Genomic DNA, 16,344 nt, shown 5'->3' with positions numbered 1-16,344 from the left:
CGGTGAACTTTGACAATAGATATGATTTGTTTTCAAAAATAAAAACAACAACAAGTAACTAAACCTTTTTTTATTCCAAAAGAAAAAAACTAAACCTTTTTTTTAACCGGAAAAATGGGTAACTGAAGGTTGAGAGAAAACTCTGGCCTAACATCTTCACCCTGCCGGCCGCCGCCGCCGCCGTCGCAGGTTGGCGAGGGAACCCTACCCACGACTGCAAATTCTCCAACCATCAGGCAAGTAATCACCTCTCCCGATCAATCTACAGTTTTATCTGCACTCCCAGACTCAGCGTCCCAAATCAATCTGACGACGGCAGGCCATAAATCTCCCCCTGAATCGTACACAAACATGATGAACACCGAAAAGGGCGGGACGGGCAAAAGGGCAAGAACGACGACGACGGGAAAGAAGGGGAGCAAGGCCGGCCGATCGAAGCCCAAAAGGAATGGTCCGGCGATCAACGGCGTTGCTCTCAGCCGGAAAAACAAAACAGAGAAATGCAGCGGGACAGCGACGCCCACGAACGAGCAGCTTCGCTTCAATCAATAATAATTCCAGCGGCTGCCATCAGCGAGGGGCCCCCGTCTTAAGGTAATGTTTTCTTGTTAATTGGTTTTGGATGCACCGCAACGGAGACCGCATCGATCGTCACCGTCAGCTTAGCTTAATCACACCGCCACTAACCAATTCGATTGATTAACCGATGGATCCGCCATTGCTGCTGCTGCTGCTAGTGCTTTTATCTTATCCTCTTCTTCCTTTAGGTTGGCCGTCGAAAGGTTCCCCGTCTTTTGGCGCCTTTATGGCAAAGCGGGAATTCTTCGTCGTCACGCACCACCCTTACGCCATTCACGAAAGAGGTGGCGAGTAGGTGCATGCACGCCCCCACCACGCATCAACATAATCTATCTAATGTGTGCGTGTGTGCAGTGTGCACACACATATATTCCCCTCTTCGATCGTCTCCGTTTCTCAATCAGGGGTTTTTTCAGAGTCACCAGTGTATTCCCTTCTTGCTTTCGGGCAAAGATGATGATACGTGGAGACAATGATTGCCCGGCGACGGGGCGACTTCGAATGGGTCTACGAAAACTGGGCAAAATTTCGAACGAATTTCTGAAAAGGCTTACATGTGATTGCACTCTGACTGAATTTTACGGTGCCACTTTGCTTTGTGTTGATGTGATAGGCGTGGCTACCGCTCAATTATGCAGGGAAACAAGAGCTTCAAGATATCCAAAGACCGGTTAAGTGATTAGCATCATGTGTCCTTCCCGATGGAGAACGGAACCATCGAGATGACACGGGTGATCAAAAGAAGATGTCGATGCACCGGCAAATAATTAAGCAGCTATGGCTAGGAGAAATGACGAGAGGTAGCAGAGGAGGCAGGTTTCTTTTTTTAGGAGGCTTAGAGGTTTGGTGATGAGGAGGGGGATACCCCAGAAATGGCAAGTTCCGCCATGTACACAATTAGGTGAATCTCTAGTGATGATGTCCCTCAATTGCATCATGGAATCTAACATGACCCCCATTATAGGGCCATCACTCATCACGAGATGTGTGTATTACTTAAATCCTCCTTGCCTTAATCAGACCCCACCACACCACATCCAAAATCGCACCCTAACACAGATAGTTACTGATGGAAGTTCAGTTTATGGCAAACAATTCTGCTTGATAGTGCTGCAAGCTTGTATCTAGCACTCTCTGTCTGGATACCTGTGGGCTGTGGGTAAAACAGCCTATGACAATTTTAGGGGGTTTAGCTTGTGCGAGTCTCTTCCGCGCTGTAATTACCACTCAGTGAGTGAAATATTACCATGTCTGATGAGCCTTGTGGCAAGCAACTTTCTGCCTAATCAGTAGTGAACTAGTGACAATGAATCTGGCGCAATATTTAACCGTTTTTGCTCGGTGGTTTCGTAGTATAATGTTCTAGGAAGCTTCTTGATGCCATGCCTTTCCATGGCAGTTCCAATCACCCGCGCAACCTGAAATTATTGAGCCGCCAATGTGTCGATCCGTCCGGGCAACCAAGTGTGTATATATGTGTACCTGCGAGAAAAAAACACAGGCTTAAAAAAGCTCTCAAGCTTCTTTTTACACCTGAAAGTTACCATCTTTCCCCTCTGTCAGAATCATGAGCACACTTTCTCCTCCCTAGGCTGGCCGGTTAGGTGATCGATCGATGATGTGTGCGCTGAAGTAATCTAAGAGTCCCAGTGTGCAAGCAACTCTGCACAAAGCCAACTAGTTTACGGAAAGAATAATTAGTGCATCCTTAAGCATGAGAGAGGAGGCCCAGGTGATAATATTAGATACTCAAGGGCTCTTTATACTTTGGCTCCCCCTTTCCAACAGGAGGCAGCCGGCTCGGCTCTTTGCCTCTTTATATAACGCCGCATCACTCCATCTGCCCAACTTGGTGCCCTCTCGAGCTCGGCTAGACCACATCTGTGGAGGAGTCTGTCTCCCTCTTGTGTTCCGAAGCTCGCCGTTCGAGTTTTTCGCTGCGGGTTTGGAGGAAGCCATCCTCCTCTGTCGACGACGAGAAGACCGCAGCCGGGTACTGAATTTCTCAGCCTTCTTTGTCCGTTTATTTTGTTTGCTTGTTTGCTCCTTGAGTATGCTTCTGATATAGTCAAGATCAAGCTCAAGCTCAGTCCTACTTCTTGGCTGCTATTACTATGGGCTATGATTAATGATAAGCAAGGTCTTCTTATCCAAATAATGATAAGTAAGGTGATCAAAGGAAGATGTCGGAGTTACTACTATCTTAGTGGCAAGAAAAAACATCATAGTACAGCCTGCAAATACATGGCTTGTGTGTCTATCTAGTTCTTGCTGTAGTGGAAGAAAGGCATGATAGTCCTTGGTGCCCAGACAGATTTCATCTCCTCATCGACAGCCGTACCGCCTAAGTCATGCTTAATACTTATTTAAAGCCCTGTTAGTCTTGTCTAATTTGTTGCTTCTTTTGCTTACCCTGAATGGGACTGCAAATTGCTAGTACAATGGTACAGAAGTAACCATATTCGCTTCTCCAATAACTCTGGAATAGCTCTCCTAAGCCATGCGTTGGTGGGAATCTTTACATAGCCGGAATAAAGTGGCTCGAACAATTGCTCAAATTTCTATATGTTATCTCCGGAGGAACGTATCCTCGTCAGAGTATTTTTCTATGACCATATCTTCCTCCATGTTCCTGCAGCACTAGACAACCTTAGAGACCGCATAATAGCTTTCAGTACTCGTGAGTCACACAACTCGTATTCGCCTTCCCCTTTTCGGTAAATGAATTCTTGTTCTCCATATGACAGATATGAGCTGGTGATCAATTCAGGTATATCATCTAAAAGGGAGATCAAACCAAGTAGCATGATATAAGGGCACAATGGAGCTCTACCCTGGGTACCTGGAAGACCACTTCAACATCCACAAGCTCAGGTGTGTATCTATCTCCCTCAATCCATTCCTTCCCCCCTTGATATGCTCTGAATTTCTCCATCTGATTGGATTCTCCTCTTTTTGAATTCATAAATAGTGTAGTCACAGCTGTTGCATTAATAGTGCGTCTGAACTCTGCAATAGAAAAAACAGGGTGGCAGGCAGAGGGGAGACTTAGCAACTAGTGTCGCTTAATAATTAATTAACGCGCACTTGCACCGCAATTTGCATTAGATTTGGCACTGGTTGATGATGATGCAAACTGATCAACGGTCTCCGGTGGGAGCTGGCAAGTGGGCTGGTGCATCCTCCAAAGTGAGATCATGTCAGTTTAATAATAGTATTAACAAAGCGAAGCGAAGCAAATCATAGAGTAAGCACCGTCGAAAGGAAAGGAAAAAAGAATGGTAGGATCGAAATGGTGCATCAAGCTAGAGAGATACCTTGTGCCAATTCTTCTCTGAAAGGTATAATACAGGAGAAGGAGATGCCCTGCTTTGTTCCCCCGCCTAACAGCCGTTGAAACCCCGTGACGTGCCGCGCCATTTTCTGCAAAGGGCGCGTCAACGGTCGACCGACGATCGGTGCGAGCCCTGTTAGAGCCATTAGCTTGGCATCGGGTAAAGCCCGCAGTGCCAAGTGCTAACCACCTTGGTTTGGGGGGCATTGAAAAGGAAAGAAGAAAGAAGAAGAAAGAATCACCATGTGTTAGGATCTTAGGATCGAAATGGCACATCGAAGTAGCAAGAGGGAGATACCCCTTGTGCGGATTCTCTGAAGGCATAAGGGGGAGGCGAGATGCTCCCTTGTGCTTTGTTCCTCCCTCGGCCCGACGACGACCGTAGAAACGAACGCTCGGGCAGAGCTTTCCTCCTTGAGCCCCCGGGTTACGCCGAATTCGCTTCGGCGGCGGAGTAGCTTGTCTCTCGACAGGACACGTCGCCGGCCGGTGATCTGAACTCTGCACTTGAGGCCATAGTATGTTGTTAGTCTGGAACTCTGAATCTGTGCTTTTTCTGAACTTGTGAAGAGTGATCGAGTGGCCTTGTGATGACTGGGAGCCATGGGATTGGCATCGGGTCTCTCTGGTGTGGTGGGGATGCTCATAGATAGTTGACTCTCGGACCCGACGGACGGATGACACGACACGACACGACGAGGCCGGCCATGCATGGTGTCGTTGATTTCTGTCAAAATGGTGCGGGGTGCACTGGGAGAGGAGAGGAGAGGAGAAAGAGTCGTCCCGTCCCGCGTCATCACCAACCGAACCCAACCACAGCTAGGATATGTCAAGGCGGAGGTGATGGAGGCCACTCCGGCGGCACTGCTGCTTGCTCTGGATCCTAAAGCAGCGAGCAGCGAGCAGCGAGCAGTCCCGGTGTGCGAGTGCGTCGCCATTCGATCAGCACCAACTCACCGAGGACTACCCAATCACACATCCCCTTCCCGTCGTCTTCCCGGGACACGTGTTGCGGTTTGGCATCATATGCCGCAGGGAACCTAGGCTGCACGTGAGGACGGCGGTGAACCTGGACGCAACACCGGCCGGGGGTCTGCGTTCGTGCTCGTGCGCGGTGGCCGGTGGGGCTCGCCGGCCGGGCATGGAGATAGATAGATAGATAGATACGTTTGCGTCGTGCGCTGGAGTGGCGGATAGGCAGGCGGACAGGCCTAACTCGAGCCTCGGCTTTTGCCGCGAAAGCCAGGGGGTGGGGAAGAGGGCCCCGCTCCCGCTCCCGCTCCCGCGCCAATTATTGGAGCACCATTGTTGATTGATTCCTCCTCCTTTCTCTTTCCTTCTTTCTTTCTCCCGGTGTGTGCTGGCCCGGGCGGTAGTAGCAGCAGCAGTACTGTAAAAAATCCTCCACTACTCGTGGAGCTCCTGCATGCCAAGTAGTGGTAGACATCCCTCCACCGTGCATGCCTCGCCCCGGCCGCCGATGAATCATGGCAGCCTTGACTAGTACTACCTACCATCATCATCGACCCCATGGACTCGGGTTGGCGACCGGACTGGTGCTTTGTTTGGAACGACAGAACAAAAAATTCACCTACGTTCGGTTAACGGGAGATGCATTGATTTGTAGTGCCAGGACAAAGGGCTATGGCTGGTGTGCTTTTCCGCGACGTGACGTCAACGGCGATGAACGGACCGGACCGGTCGCCGTCGCCGTCGCCGTCGCCGTCGCCGCTCCGGGCACGTAAGTGAAGGGAACCCTCGGCAAGTGGCGTCGTTTTATTTGTCCCGGGGCGCACAGGGAAGAGGCCAAAGCCACCTCACGGCCGCCTTTGCAAGCGCCAAAAGCCAAGACAGAAACAAAAGGGCCGGCCGGCCGCGGGGCGCGCCCACTCCCCGTCCGTCGCGCTGGCTCTCCTCCTGTCCACGCCACGCTACGCGCCCCCGGATTCCTTCCCCAGATTCCGCTCGGGCTCCATCCTCCACCACTCCAGCCCGCCGGTGGCCAGTGGCCACTCCTCAGCTCGGATTCCCTCGTGCGCGCATTCCCTCTCCTCCCTCCACCGACAGATCGGAGCATCGTCGTCAGGTCACCGGCCCAGCAGCATATATCATCTGTTGCGTACGCTGTCAGCTCGGCCGCACCGGCGGGCCGGCCGGCGCTGCTGCCTGTGTGCCGCTCGGCTCGGGTCAGCTCGCTCCGAGAGCATATCTATCTGCCGCTCTGCGCCTGCCACCTACCGGCCTAGCCCCCAGTTGTAGCTTAGAGCTGTAGTACCTAGTACCCACGCACATCCACCCCCAGTTCACCTGCTGTGCATCCAACTCCTGTGTCCCGATTCTTCTTCTTCTTCTGATTCTTATCTTGGTTGTTCAGCGGCACCGGCGGCGCGTCCCCGCCGGAGTACATGACCTCGGCGGCGGCGGCGCAGTACGCGCCGGCGCCCCTCAGGATGGCCATGTACGAGCGCGCCCCGCCGCAACAACACCAGCAGCAGCAGCCCCAGCTGCAGCCGGCGCTGGGCATGTGGAGCAGCGAGCCCTACAAGGTGGACAGCGGCGGCCAGGCCACCAGCGGGTCCAGCATCATGGAGCCCGACGCCAAGTTCGACCACGCAGGGGTACGCGACAGATTCATATTCCCGCTGGCTCCTCCTCAGCTGCTGGTTCGCTCTTTCTCTCTACTCATTTAAGTCATTTTGGTGTGGTCTCTGCAGCTAGACGAGGATCCACAGATGGACGAACTGGAGACGGCGGGGGACGCCGATCAGGGAGCGAGCAAGCCCAAGGAAAAGGTAACCATCAATCACTCCATCACATCTTAAACTGCATGCTACTGTATGCTTGGACTTCCTTGAATGTGCTGGGCAATGGAGATTACTGTTCTCCAAAGTGCAATTCGCTTCAGCTGTCCATTTCCCAGCCTAATCTGATTGATTCTTGCTAGAGCAAAATGACACTGTTCCACCTATAAATTACTAATAAGAGATGATTTTGTTCAGGTCATGAGAAGACTTGCACAGAACAGAGAGGCTGCCCGGAAAAGTCGCCTCCGAAAAAAGGTACAGTACCTATAAGCATTCTGATCATCTTCAGTGTGCAAGATTAAACATCGGAAGCCTCACCAGTGACTGACTGACTGATTGACTGACGCCATTGTTGTGCTCCTTCCTTCGCCACAGGCCTACATCCAGCAGCTGGAGTCGAGCCGGATAAAGCTGGCGCAGCTGGAGCAGGAGCTGCAGCGCACCAGGCAGCAGCAAGGGGTGTACGGGGGGAGCAACCCGGGGACGAGCCTGCAGCGTCATCACGGCGGGGGCTCGGCCGGCCACTTCGGGTTCGCGGCCGCGGGGCAGATGATGGACCCCGGCGTGGCGGCGTTCGAGATCGACTACGGGCGCTGGGTGGACGAGCAGAAGCGGCACACGGAGGAGCTGCGGAACGCGCTACAGCCGGGGCAGGCCACGTCGGAGCTGGAGCTGGAGGTGATGGTGCAGACCGGGCTCGCCAACTACGACAACCTCTTCCAGATCAAGGGCGCCGCCGCGCAGGCCGACGTCTTCTGCGTCATGTCGGGGCTCTGGCGGTCCCCCGCCGAGCGCTTCTTCCTCTGGATCGGCGGCTTCCGGCCCTCCGAGGTCCTCAAGGTACGTGTTAGTATTCTTATTCAGTCAGTCAGAGGACGGAATGATGATCGCCGGCGTTGTCGACGGGGGTTTACCGGTTGAGTGATGTTGCGTGCGTGTGTGGCTGGCAGATCTTGAGCCCGCAGCTGGAGCCGATGACGGACCCGCAGTCGGTGGCGGTGTACGCGCTGCAGCTGACGTCGGCGCAGGCGGAGGACGCGCTGTCGCAGGGCATGCAGAAGCTGCAGCAGACGCTGGCCGAGTCCCTCACGGACCCCTTCGCCGCCCCCGACGCCTACATGGTCGGCGCCGTCGAGAAGCTCAAGGGCCTCGTCGGCTTCGTGCAGCAGGTACCCACCCACCCCACCCAGCCGATCAGCGCCGCGCCGGCGACCCATCCATGATCTGAAACTCTGAATGAAGATTTACTTACTCACCGCATGCATTGTCGTCGTGGGTGTTGCAGGCGGACCATCTCCGGCTGGAGACGCTGCAGAACATGCACAGGATCCTGACGACGCGGCAGGCGGCCAAGGGCCTGCTCGTGCTGGGGGACTACTTCCAGCGCCTTCGCGCGCTCAGCACGCTCTGGGCGGCCCGCCCGCGCGAGTCCGCCATAAGCTAAACTGTGCTCGATCACGTAGCAATGGCGGAAGCAGAGAGAGATCGATGATGGCGCAGAAGAAGTTAGTACGTACGTACGTAGTAATCCATCCATCTGCTGGCCAGCGGAGGACGAAGAGATCCATCTCGCTGGGTCCAAGGGAGAAGAGGTAGGCATTCAGAGCCGCGCCGTAGGTGCGTGCGTGCTTGCATGTTTTCCGGACGATGACAGAGTAAAACAGGGTAATTAAGGTCGATCAGGTGGCCGGGTCAAGGGATCAAGGATGTGTAAATACATGTTTTGGTGTGATGATGATGATGGTGTAGCGATGAAATTGCTATAAGAAAACAGGGAGAAATTGTAGCGCTGGTGATCCGGTATATATCATGTGTAATTGTTTGTGATTAGTGTTGATCGTATTGTATATGAAGGAAATGTGTTGCTAAAGCACATCTAGATTTGCTCTAAGAATTGCACGTCTAAATCCTATGCCATTCAGTTTAGGTGAAGATTCATGCGGGTATTTTCTTCTTCCTTTTTATGTTTGATTGGGCCTTTTAGATGTAAAATAACTGAGGCACATCTAAATGTGCCTAAACATGCCCATGGAGGAAAGTGAACTAGCCGGTTCACTTTGTTTCCGAATAATGTAGGAGCTTGTACTCCCAATTTTATTTTGGTAGAGTCATGTTGTGTCCCCAATTTATATTGTAAGGAAAGGAGGGGGGAGGGCCGGAGGAGGAACCGTGCCCATGCTATGGCCAAGATTGTTGAAGTGATGGCCATGATACTGGTGCCTTTCATGAACAGCCTTCATCGAGACCCAAAAAGTGTTCATAATAACTTTATGTATGTCTGGAATTATGCAACGTGATTGTGAAGAACAAACACCCCCCCCCCCCACTCTTTGAGAGTTGGATACTGAGAGAGCTTTTGACTCAGTTAGATGGGAGTATTTACTGGACCTAATGCATATAAGAGGGTTCCCACTAAGATTTATGGATTGGTTGGTGACTCTTTTTTCACACTTCATCCTCCCATACTCTGTTAGTGGGTTCCTGGAAACCCGATTTAACATGGCAGAGGGTCACATCAGGGAGAACACTTATCTTTTTTTTTGCGTGAATACGCAAAGCTTGCATATCATTCATAGGAAGAAGAGAGTACAATTGTGAAAATAGGTGGCGCTAGGGGACAGTGTGTGCAAGGATGGTGCCATCCCTAGTGTGAGCAGAACAGAATGTTGGGTTGCTCAGCCCAACCACAGCAGCGAACTAGCTACGGAAGGAAATTTGTAAGCCCCTTGGCACCCGCGTTTGACCAAGTTTTGGCCTCCTCCTTGATCCCGTGCGAGAGGCGGTTGACTGACGGTTGTAGTCTGTTGAACACACATGCGTTTCGGTGGGTCCAGATGGACCAGGCGATGAGCAGGATCATTGAGGAGAGACCTTTCTTCTAAGAGCTTGCAGCGGACGAGATAGATGCAACCGACCAACCGAGGAAATCATCGTCTGGTGCTGGAGTGGTAGCAGAGGAGTTGCACCAGGAAGCAGATCGAACCAGAGTTGCCGGGAAAACGAGCAGCCAACAAGGAGGTGATGCATTGATTCGGGCGCCTGGTCGCAGAGCACGCAAAGGGCGTTGTGTGGCAGCCCGTGTCGAGCAAGACGAGCGGTGGGCCGGCAGCGATCCCGCAGGGCGAGCCAAGCGAAGAACTTAACGCGCAAGGGCGCCCAGGATCTCCAAGTTAGCTGCCAGTGGGAGGCCGCGGTCGATCCCTGGAAGAGTGTGATGTAGCACGATTTGGCCGAGTAGGTACCGCTGTCCGTCCAACGCCAACGCAAGCAGACAGGCTCGAAAGAGAGATCTAGCACCAGAGGTCGATGTATTCCACCATCGCGGTGGGGGACAAGGCGCCCTAGATGTCCCCGATCCAGGATCGCTGGTGGAGGCACTCGCCAACAGTTCGCTTTAAGCGGTGCCAGCGAGAGACGAGAGCAACGATGGTTGGAGCAAACTCCTGAATCGCCATGTCGTCCAACCAATGATCTTCCCAAAACCGGCAGGAGCGGCCATCCCCAAACACCCAGGTAGTCGAGGCGCGAAAGATGGCCCGAGCTTCAGGGTCCGGCGGGATCTGCATGTGCCTCCAAGGGCGAGAAGGGTCAGTTCGTTGTAGCCAGCACCAGCGGGTGCAGAGAGCGATGCCAAAGCGGTGGAGATCAAGAATCCCCAGACCGCCAAGGGCGAGGGGCCGGCTAACCTTCTGCCAGTTTTTAGATTTCGGGACAACCAATGGGGATTTTCATAGATTGAGAGGTCTGAGTGTGAAAGTTCGCACCTCGCTCTATGTCGACGATGCGACGACCTTCATCACATCTATTAAAGAGGATATTAGTATGCTTGCAAACATTTTACAGAGCTTTGGCGATGTCATTCGTCTTGTTACCAACGTGCATAAGAGTTCATTGCCCCCCATCAAATGCTCTCATATTAACTTAGATGTCATCGTTTGCGTTCGGTTGACTTTCAACACTTTCTGGACAAATTGCGGGCAAGGTTATGTCTGGACATGGGAAATTTAAGACGATGGCAGAAAGGGGCACATTTACTAGACCGGTAATTACGTCTCTATCTATCTATCACCTCGCATCGCTTGTGTTACTTGAAGGTACCTTCAAGTCTATTACCAAATTACAATGAGCTCTCCTTTGGGTCGGATCCAATAAGGTGTTAGGAGCAAAATGTAAGTGGGACTTTGTATGCAAACGGACGGCTATGGGTGGTCTCGACATCCTGAACAGGTACAAATTTGAGTGAGCATTGCGACTCCGATTGTTGTGGCTTTCTAGGGGGGAGGGGGTAAGGGGGTATGAGTAGAGCTTGGGGGAGAGGGGTCGGCCTCCCCGTTAACCTATTACTACCAATCATACTTTTCTGTCCTTGTGGATTCATGGTATTGCGATACTCTCCAACTCCATGAAAGAGAAGTGGTGTGTCTCGGTTATGATAAATTGATAATCTCCCGCTTCTCATTGAAAGAGCACAACTCTTGAATCTTCCAACTCTAAAGCGGCTTCAGTGGCTATGACCTTCGAGGCCATCCCCGCTAAACTCATTTTATGGCTTTATGCGGGATGAAGGTGACTAAATGCTTCCACCGCCACCCACCTCCACCATTATTCTTAGTTCTTTGGCCGCAACTTAGTCTTAGTTGTTACACCTTTGTATAGATTTTCTCTTAGCTTAATTACTACTCCCTCCGTATCGAAAAGGGATTAGATTTTTTTTTCCTTCTCCACTCGGTCATCGTAAAAAAACACTAATGAATGAGCACAATGTTGCATCTCATAAAAGACACTGTACCAAAACTACCATCGATTTGGCCGTAGAAGTACAATGAAACAAGTTTGGTTCACCCATAAAAAGAAAAAAGAAGCACTGCCGTTTCTTACCTATTTGTGGTTGGATGCATCAGTTGCATTGTTTTCCTTTTTTTGAGTGAAGCATCAGTTGCACTGTTGCAGGTAATGACAGGGCTGCTGCTTGTAAGAAGAAAACAATTTAATAGATTGCTGAAATGAAAATTAAAAAAGAAACCGAATTTGTTCAGGGATTGAACCCTACGTGAATCGAACACGCAACCTTCTGATCTGGAGTCAGACGCGCTACCATTGCGCCAAGGATCCGGTTGTGTTAGAGTGAGTACCATCACTTCCTTAAAAATGTCCGAAGCGTTCTTCAGTTGTACTACATGGCACGCCAAGCCGACGGTACTCTTGCACGAAAAACACTAATAATCTACGGTAGTTTGGGGCTCTGGGCATACACATGTATAGTACGAACCGTTAGTTGGGGGTAGGGCCGTCTGTTAGATGCGTGGGAAATGACGAAAATTGAGACGCATCCATTTCCACTCCCGTCCAAGCCAAGAACTGAACCTGAGCATTCCCTGCTTTTCTCATAAAAATTTAGCTGTTGGTTGGTTCGTCACCATCCACGGGGGGAAGCGCTTGCTGCCGGCCGACCGGCTAAGGTTTCGGCCGGTCACTTGGACGCGCGACGCACTGACCTGTGGCCCAGGCATTTATTACTCTTCCCTTTTCAGCCTTATCTTCTTCCTCATGCGACCTTGTCCACTCGTTTTTCTCTAGCAAGGACCGCATCTGGATGTTTTCTCCCCGTCGTTCCCAACCAAGCTGCACCATCACCACTTTTCCTCCTCCTCCTCCTCTCTGTGTAGGGTGCATCTACAGAGCTGCGGCCGGAGCGCGCGGTGTTGCCATCGGCCACGGCCATGCTACAACGGTGGCGAGCTTCGTGGCTGGGGATCACATACTGGGGGACCGGCCAGTGATGCTTGTTGCTAGTCACCAGCGACGCGACGCCCGGTGGTACAACCGTGTACAACGGGGAGCCGGAACCATGTACACTGGGAGCTGGAACCGGCTATGCGGGGCGCTGCATCGGTGCCTACAGGATGAGCAACACGGCATTGGCCATGCGACAACCATGTACGCCGAGAGCTGGAACATGCAAACGTGGGAGCTGCATCGGGCCTACAGGATGCTACCACCGGCGATGAAGACTGCTGCAACCATTCATGATGGCGCCCCGACCCATGACGGCAGCGACGTTGTTTTTGCTGCATCCGTCGTCATTTTTTGCGACGATCGGCGTTGACGTTTGCTGCAACGACGCCCCGACCCACGACGGCGGTGACGACGTTTTGCTGCATCCATCGTCGTTTTTGCTACCACCGACGCGATGTTTTGCTGCAACCATTCATGACGGCGGCGACGCCATTTTTGTTGCATCCATCGTCGTTTTTTGCTACAGAATCCACCGATGAATCCAAAAGCTGGAACCGATGAATAAAAACAGATGGGCGGCGGAGATGTTGAAACCACCGATACGGGTGTTACAACCATTGACAAAAAAAGCTTCAAGCCTAGATCGAAAAAGCTTCATTCATCGATAGCGGAAGCTTCAACCAGCCACTGCCAAACTGAAAAAGCTGCAACCGTTACTTAAAAAGCTTCAACCATAGGTGAAAAAAGCTTCAACCGGAAGATATACAAAGTTTCAATCGGGCACTGCAAAATGAAAGGAGTTGCAACGGTTTACGGAACAAGCTTCAATAGTTGATGAAAAAAGCTTCAATCGGGATGGTGGAAAGCTTCAACTTGTGAAAAATGCTTCAACCGGCATGGAAATAGCTTCATCCGGTGTGAGAAAAAACTTCAACTGAACACGCCAATGGTGTGAGCGGCGACGTTGAGAGTTGCGACCGGCGGCACGCCGATGCAGTGACGGATGTGCTACGATGGCGGCTGCTAGGTCCTGCAACGACATAGGTGTCGGCCTGCTACAAGACGGCGGCGTTTTTCTACGGGGCGACTACTTCCTGCAAAAAAAACAATTTAATAGATTGCTGAAGTAAAAAGGGGAAACCGAATTTGTTCAAGGATTGAACCCTACGTGAATCGAACACGCAACCTTCTGATCTGGAGTCAGACGCGCTACCATTGCGCCAAGGATCCGGTTGGTGTTACTTTGAGTTCCATAACTTACTTATACAATGTTAAAAACGTTCTTCAATTGTTACTACAATGGCACGCCAAGCCTACTGGTACTCTTGCACGAGAATACTAGTACTAATCTACGGTGGCTTTGGGCATAGACATGTATACGAACCATTACTTTAATGTTCATTTTTATGAAGTTGATAAATATAATCTACATGCCCGATGATGTTACGATCTTCCTCAAGCGCGAGGAGGGCGAGCTCCAGCTGTGTCTATCTATCCTTGACACCTTCGGGTATATGCATCGGGATTGAGAGTGAATCTGGTTAAGACTATGGTCGTGCCAATAAGATGCTCCGAGGACCAGACCCGGATAATCACGGAAGCCGTGGGTTGCCCGATCGGGCGTTTCCCTAGAAATACCTTGGCCTCCCCTTGAGCGTCCGCAAGCTGTCGGCGGCCCAGCTACACGTTTGGTGCAGCAAGTAGCGAACAAGTTACCCACTGGAAGGGGGTCACCCTGCCGAAAATCCCTCCCAAGACGCTCAAGGCCATAGCCAAAAATTGTCGGGGATTCTTATGGTGTGGTAAAAGCGAGGCTAACGGTGGACAGGGCACGGTCGCCTGGAGCTTGGTATGCACACCGACCTGCGCCGGAGGCCTAGGCATCCCGGAGCTGTCGTGGCTGAACTTTGCACTTCAGGCCCGATGGCCGTGGCTGCAACGCACGGACGCCACAAGATCATGGGCAGGCTTTGATATACAGGTCCCAACTGAGCCTTGTAACATCTTCTAGGTGGCAACAGTGACACGCCTCGGCAATGGTCGATCAACACTGTTTTGGGAGGATTGGTGGATGCAGGGGCTCAGGGTCGAAGACATCGCTCTTAGCCTATATCATCGGGTCCGCAAAGGGATACACACCTCTCGATCGGTAGAGGGGGCACTACACAACAGGACTTGGGCCAGCGACGTTGAGCCCAACATTGACCAGACCCTACTTCTGGAGGTTTTTGAACTTTGGGACAGGACGGAGGCCATTGAACTTGAGCCTTTTGACAAGGTGGGCGTGGGAGGAAAATGGTGCATACTCAGCGCGCTCGGCGTACGCAGCGAAATTTTGGGGCATGGAGGCAGCCCCGTACGCGGACATGGCATGGAAATCAAGGGCACCGCAGTAGTGCCGTTTTTTCTCTTGGCTTGCAGGCAGGAACGGATGTTGGACCTCGGATCGCTTGGCTCGCCGTGGGCTGCCCCATCAAAGCCTCATGCCCACTCTGCGACCAGGCGGAAGAGATGCCGAACCACATCCTTATTGAGTGTGTTATGGCGAGAACGGTTTGGCACCACGTACTCACGGCATTAGGCACGCCTGATTGGGCACCAACATCCGATCGAAAGTTGGATGATTGGTGCAATTTGTGCACCTCTACGGGTCTTAGAGGCAAGGATATACGGACAATTCTATCGCTTGTGATGTGGGAGCTTTGGAAGCACCGGAATGTGGTGGTTTTCGATAGTGTGGCACCTTCGGCTAACGCCGTGATCGACAGGGTGGCGAGCGAAGGCCGAGCGTGGAAGACCGTGGAACTCATCAAGATGGACCTTGGACCCTTCTTTGGATACTTGGCTAGGTGGGTAGTCGGGAATAGTTAGTGCCTTGTATTCTCTAGGTGGCCGGAGTGCCTTTGTGTAATCACATGTAAGCCACTCGTGGAAGGGGCTCTTTACCCTCTCTCTTTCTTTAATGCATGATACGCGCGCTCGTGCATATTCCCAAAAAAATCTACATAGTAAAAAAACAAGAATTTTTCAAGGAACCATGAAAGCCCCTGTTCTAGGTTTGGATATAATTTATTTCCACCTTGAGATATGCTCCATTCATATGCATTTGGTTAACCATCCTTAGTCACCTACGCAAAATATTTTAAATTCAAGGGGAGGTGAACTTTAGAGACTACAATGCAAAGGGAGACATATGCCCTCGCCTTGTCAAAAATAGTTTGCATATTTATTAGACTTGCTACTCGAGCTATTCTAAAATTTCAAAGCTCTGATCATGGACATGTCACTCTTGATGGTATTCCTTTTCGTTCACCTAGTTCACACATCAAACATAGATATAACTATGCTCCAACCCAGAGGTACCCCAACACCTAAGCTCTGGAGCAATTCCTCTCGCTTTGGAATACACTTCAAACTTTCCACTTCACCCCTTTGACCAGGCTTCTTATCATGGAAAATAACATCTCTAAGGCACCTACTCTAGTAGCTCAGCTCCCTCTTACAAATTGTAAGTTTAGTTCACCGCTCATTCCCAGAGATTAGTGGGAGATAAAAAATCATGTGACATGCCAATTCTTTTCATGGCTTGCTATCTGGGACAAATGCTTGACAACATAGCTAAGCGAGGCTCGCGTCATAATCCATCTGCCCCTTTTGCCACTTGCCACCTCATGGTTAACCGATCTTACTCCATTGATATCTAGTATCCAATCATCACAACCTCTCACATGTCGGCCTCTCCATGTGGATTCATGGTAATGCGCTACTACGAACTCTATGAAAGAGAAGTGGTGTGTCCGGTTATGATAACCCCCTGGTTCTCATTGGAAGAGCACACAACTCTTGAATCTTCCAACTCTAAAGCGGCTTCCAACTCATTTTATGGCGTTA

At 51.4% G+C, this 16,344-nt stretch overlaps 1 protein-coding gene and 2 non-coding genes across 5 annotated transcripts; 1 reads left to right on the top strand and 2 right to left on the bottom strand.

Moving 5' to 3' along the window:
• Positions 1-2,316: 2,316 nt before the first annotated feature.
• LOC123055007 (transcription factor TGAL6) lies at positions 2,317-8,590 on the top strand. Of its 3 annotated transcripts, none has more exons than XM_044478900.1 (8): positions 2,317-2,572; positions 3,327-3,453; positions 6,288-6,531; positions 6,628-6,705; positions 6,913-6,972; positions 7,093-7,557; positions 7,668-7,886; positions 8,003-8,590. In XM_044478900.1, exons 2-8 carry the CDS (start codon positions 3,401-3,403, stop codon positions 8,159-8,161), a joined length of 1,278 nt encoding a protein of 425 aa, XP_044334835.1. In that variant the 5' UTR covers positions 2,317-2,572; positions 3,327-3,400; the 3' UTR covers positions 8,162-8,590. The 3 variants fall into 3 exon arrangements, with proteins under 3 accessions (XP_044334835.1, XP_044334836.1, XP_044334837.1); XM_044478901.1 differs by having other exon boundaries at positions 2,341-2,572; positions 3,350-3,453; XM_044478902.1 differs by lacking the exons at positions 2,317-2,572; positions 3,327-3,453 and adding an exon at positions 5,726-5,999.
• A 3,167-nt stretch (positions 8,591-11,757) lies between these two features.
• TRNAW-CCA (transfer RNA tryptophan (anticodon CCA)) lies at positions 11,758-11,829 on the bottom strand. Its single transcript has one exon. It is a non-coding gene; the product is annotated as a tRNA-Trp (tRNA).
• Positions 11,830-13,611: 1,782 nt separating this feature from the next.
• TRNAW-CCA (transfer RNA tryptophan (anticodon CCA)) lies at positions 13,612-13,683 on the bottom strand. Its single transcript has one exon. It is a non-coding gene; the product is annotated as a tRNA-Trp (tRNA).
• Positions 13,684-16,344: the final 2,661 nt, after the last annotated feature.

The sequence above is a fragment of the Triticum aestivum genome, chromosome 2D, assembly GCF_018294505.1.
Source record: "Triticum aestivum cultivar Chinese Spring chromosome 2D, IWGSC CS RefSeq v2.1, whole genome shotgun sequence".
NCBI classification, from domain to species: domain Eukaryota; kingdom Viridiplantae; phylum Streptophyta; class Magnoliopsida; order Poales; family Poaceae; genus Triticum; species Triticum aestivum.
Note: the sequence above shows the minus strand (reverse complement) of the source record. Positions and strands in the feature narration are given on the sequence as shown.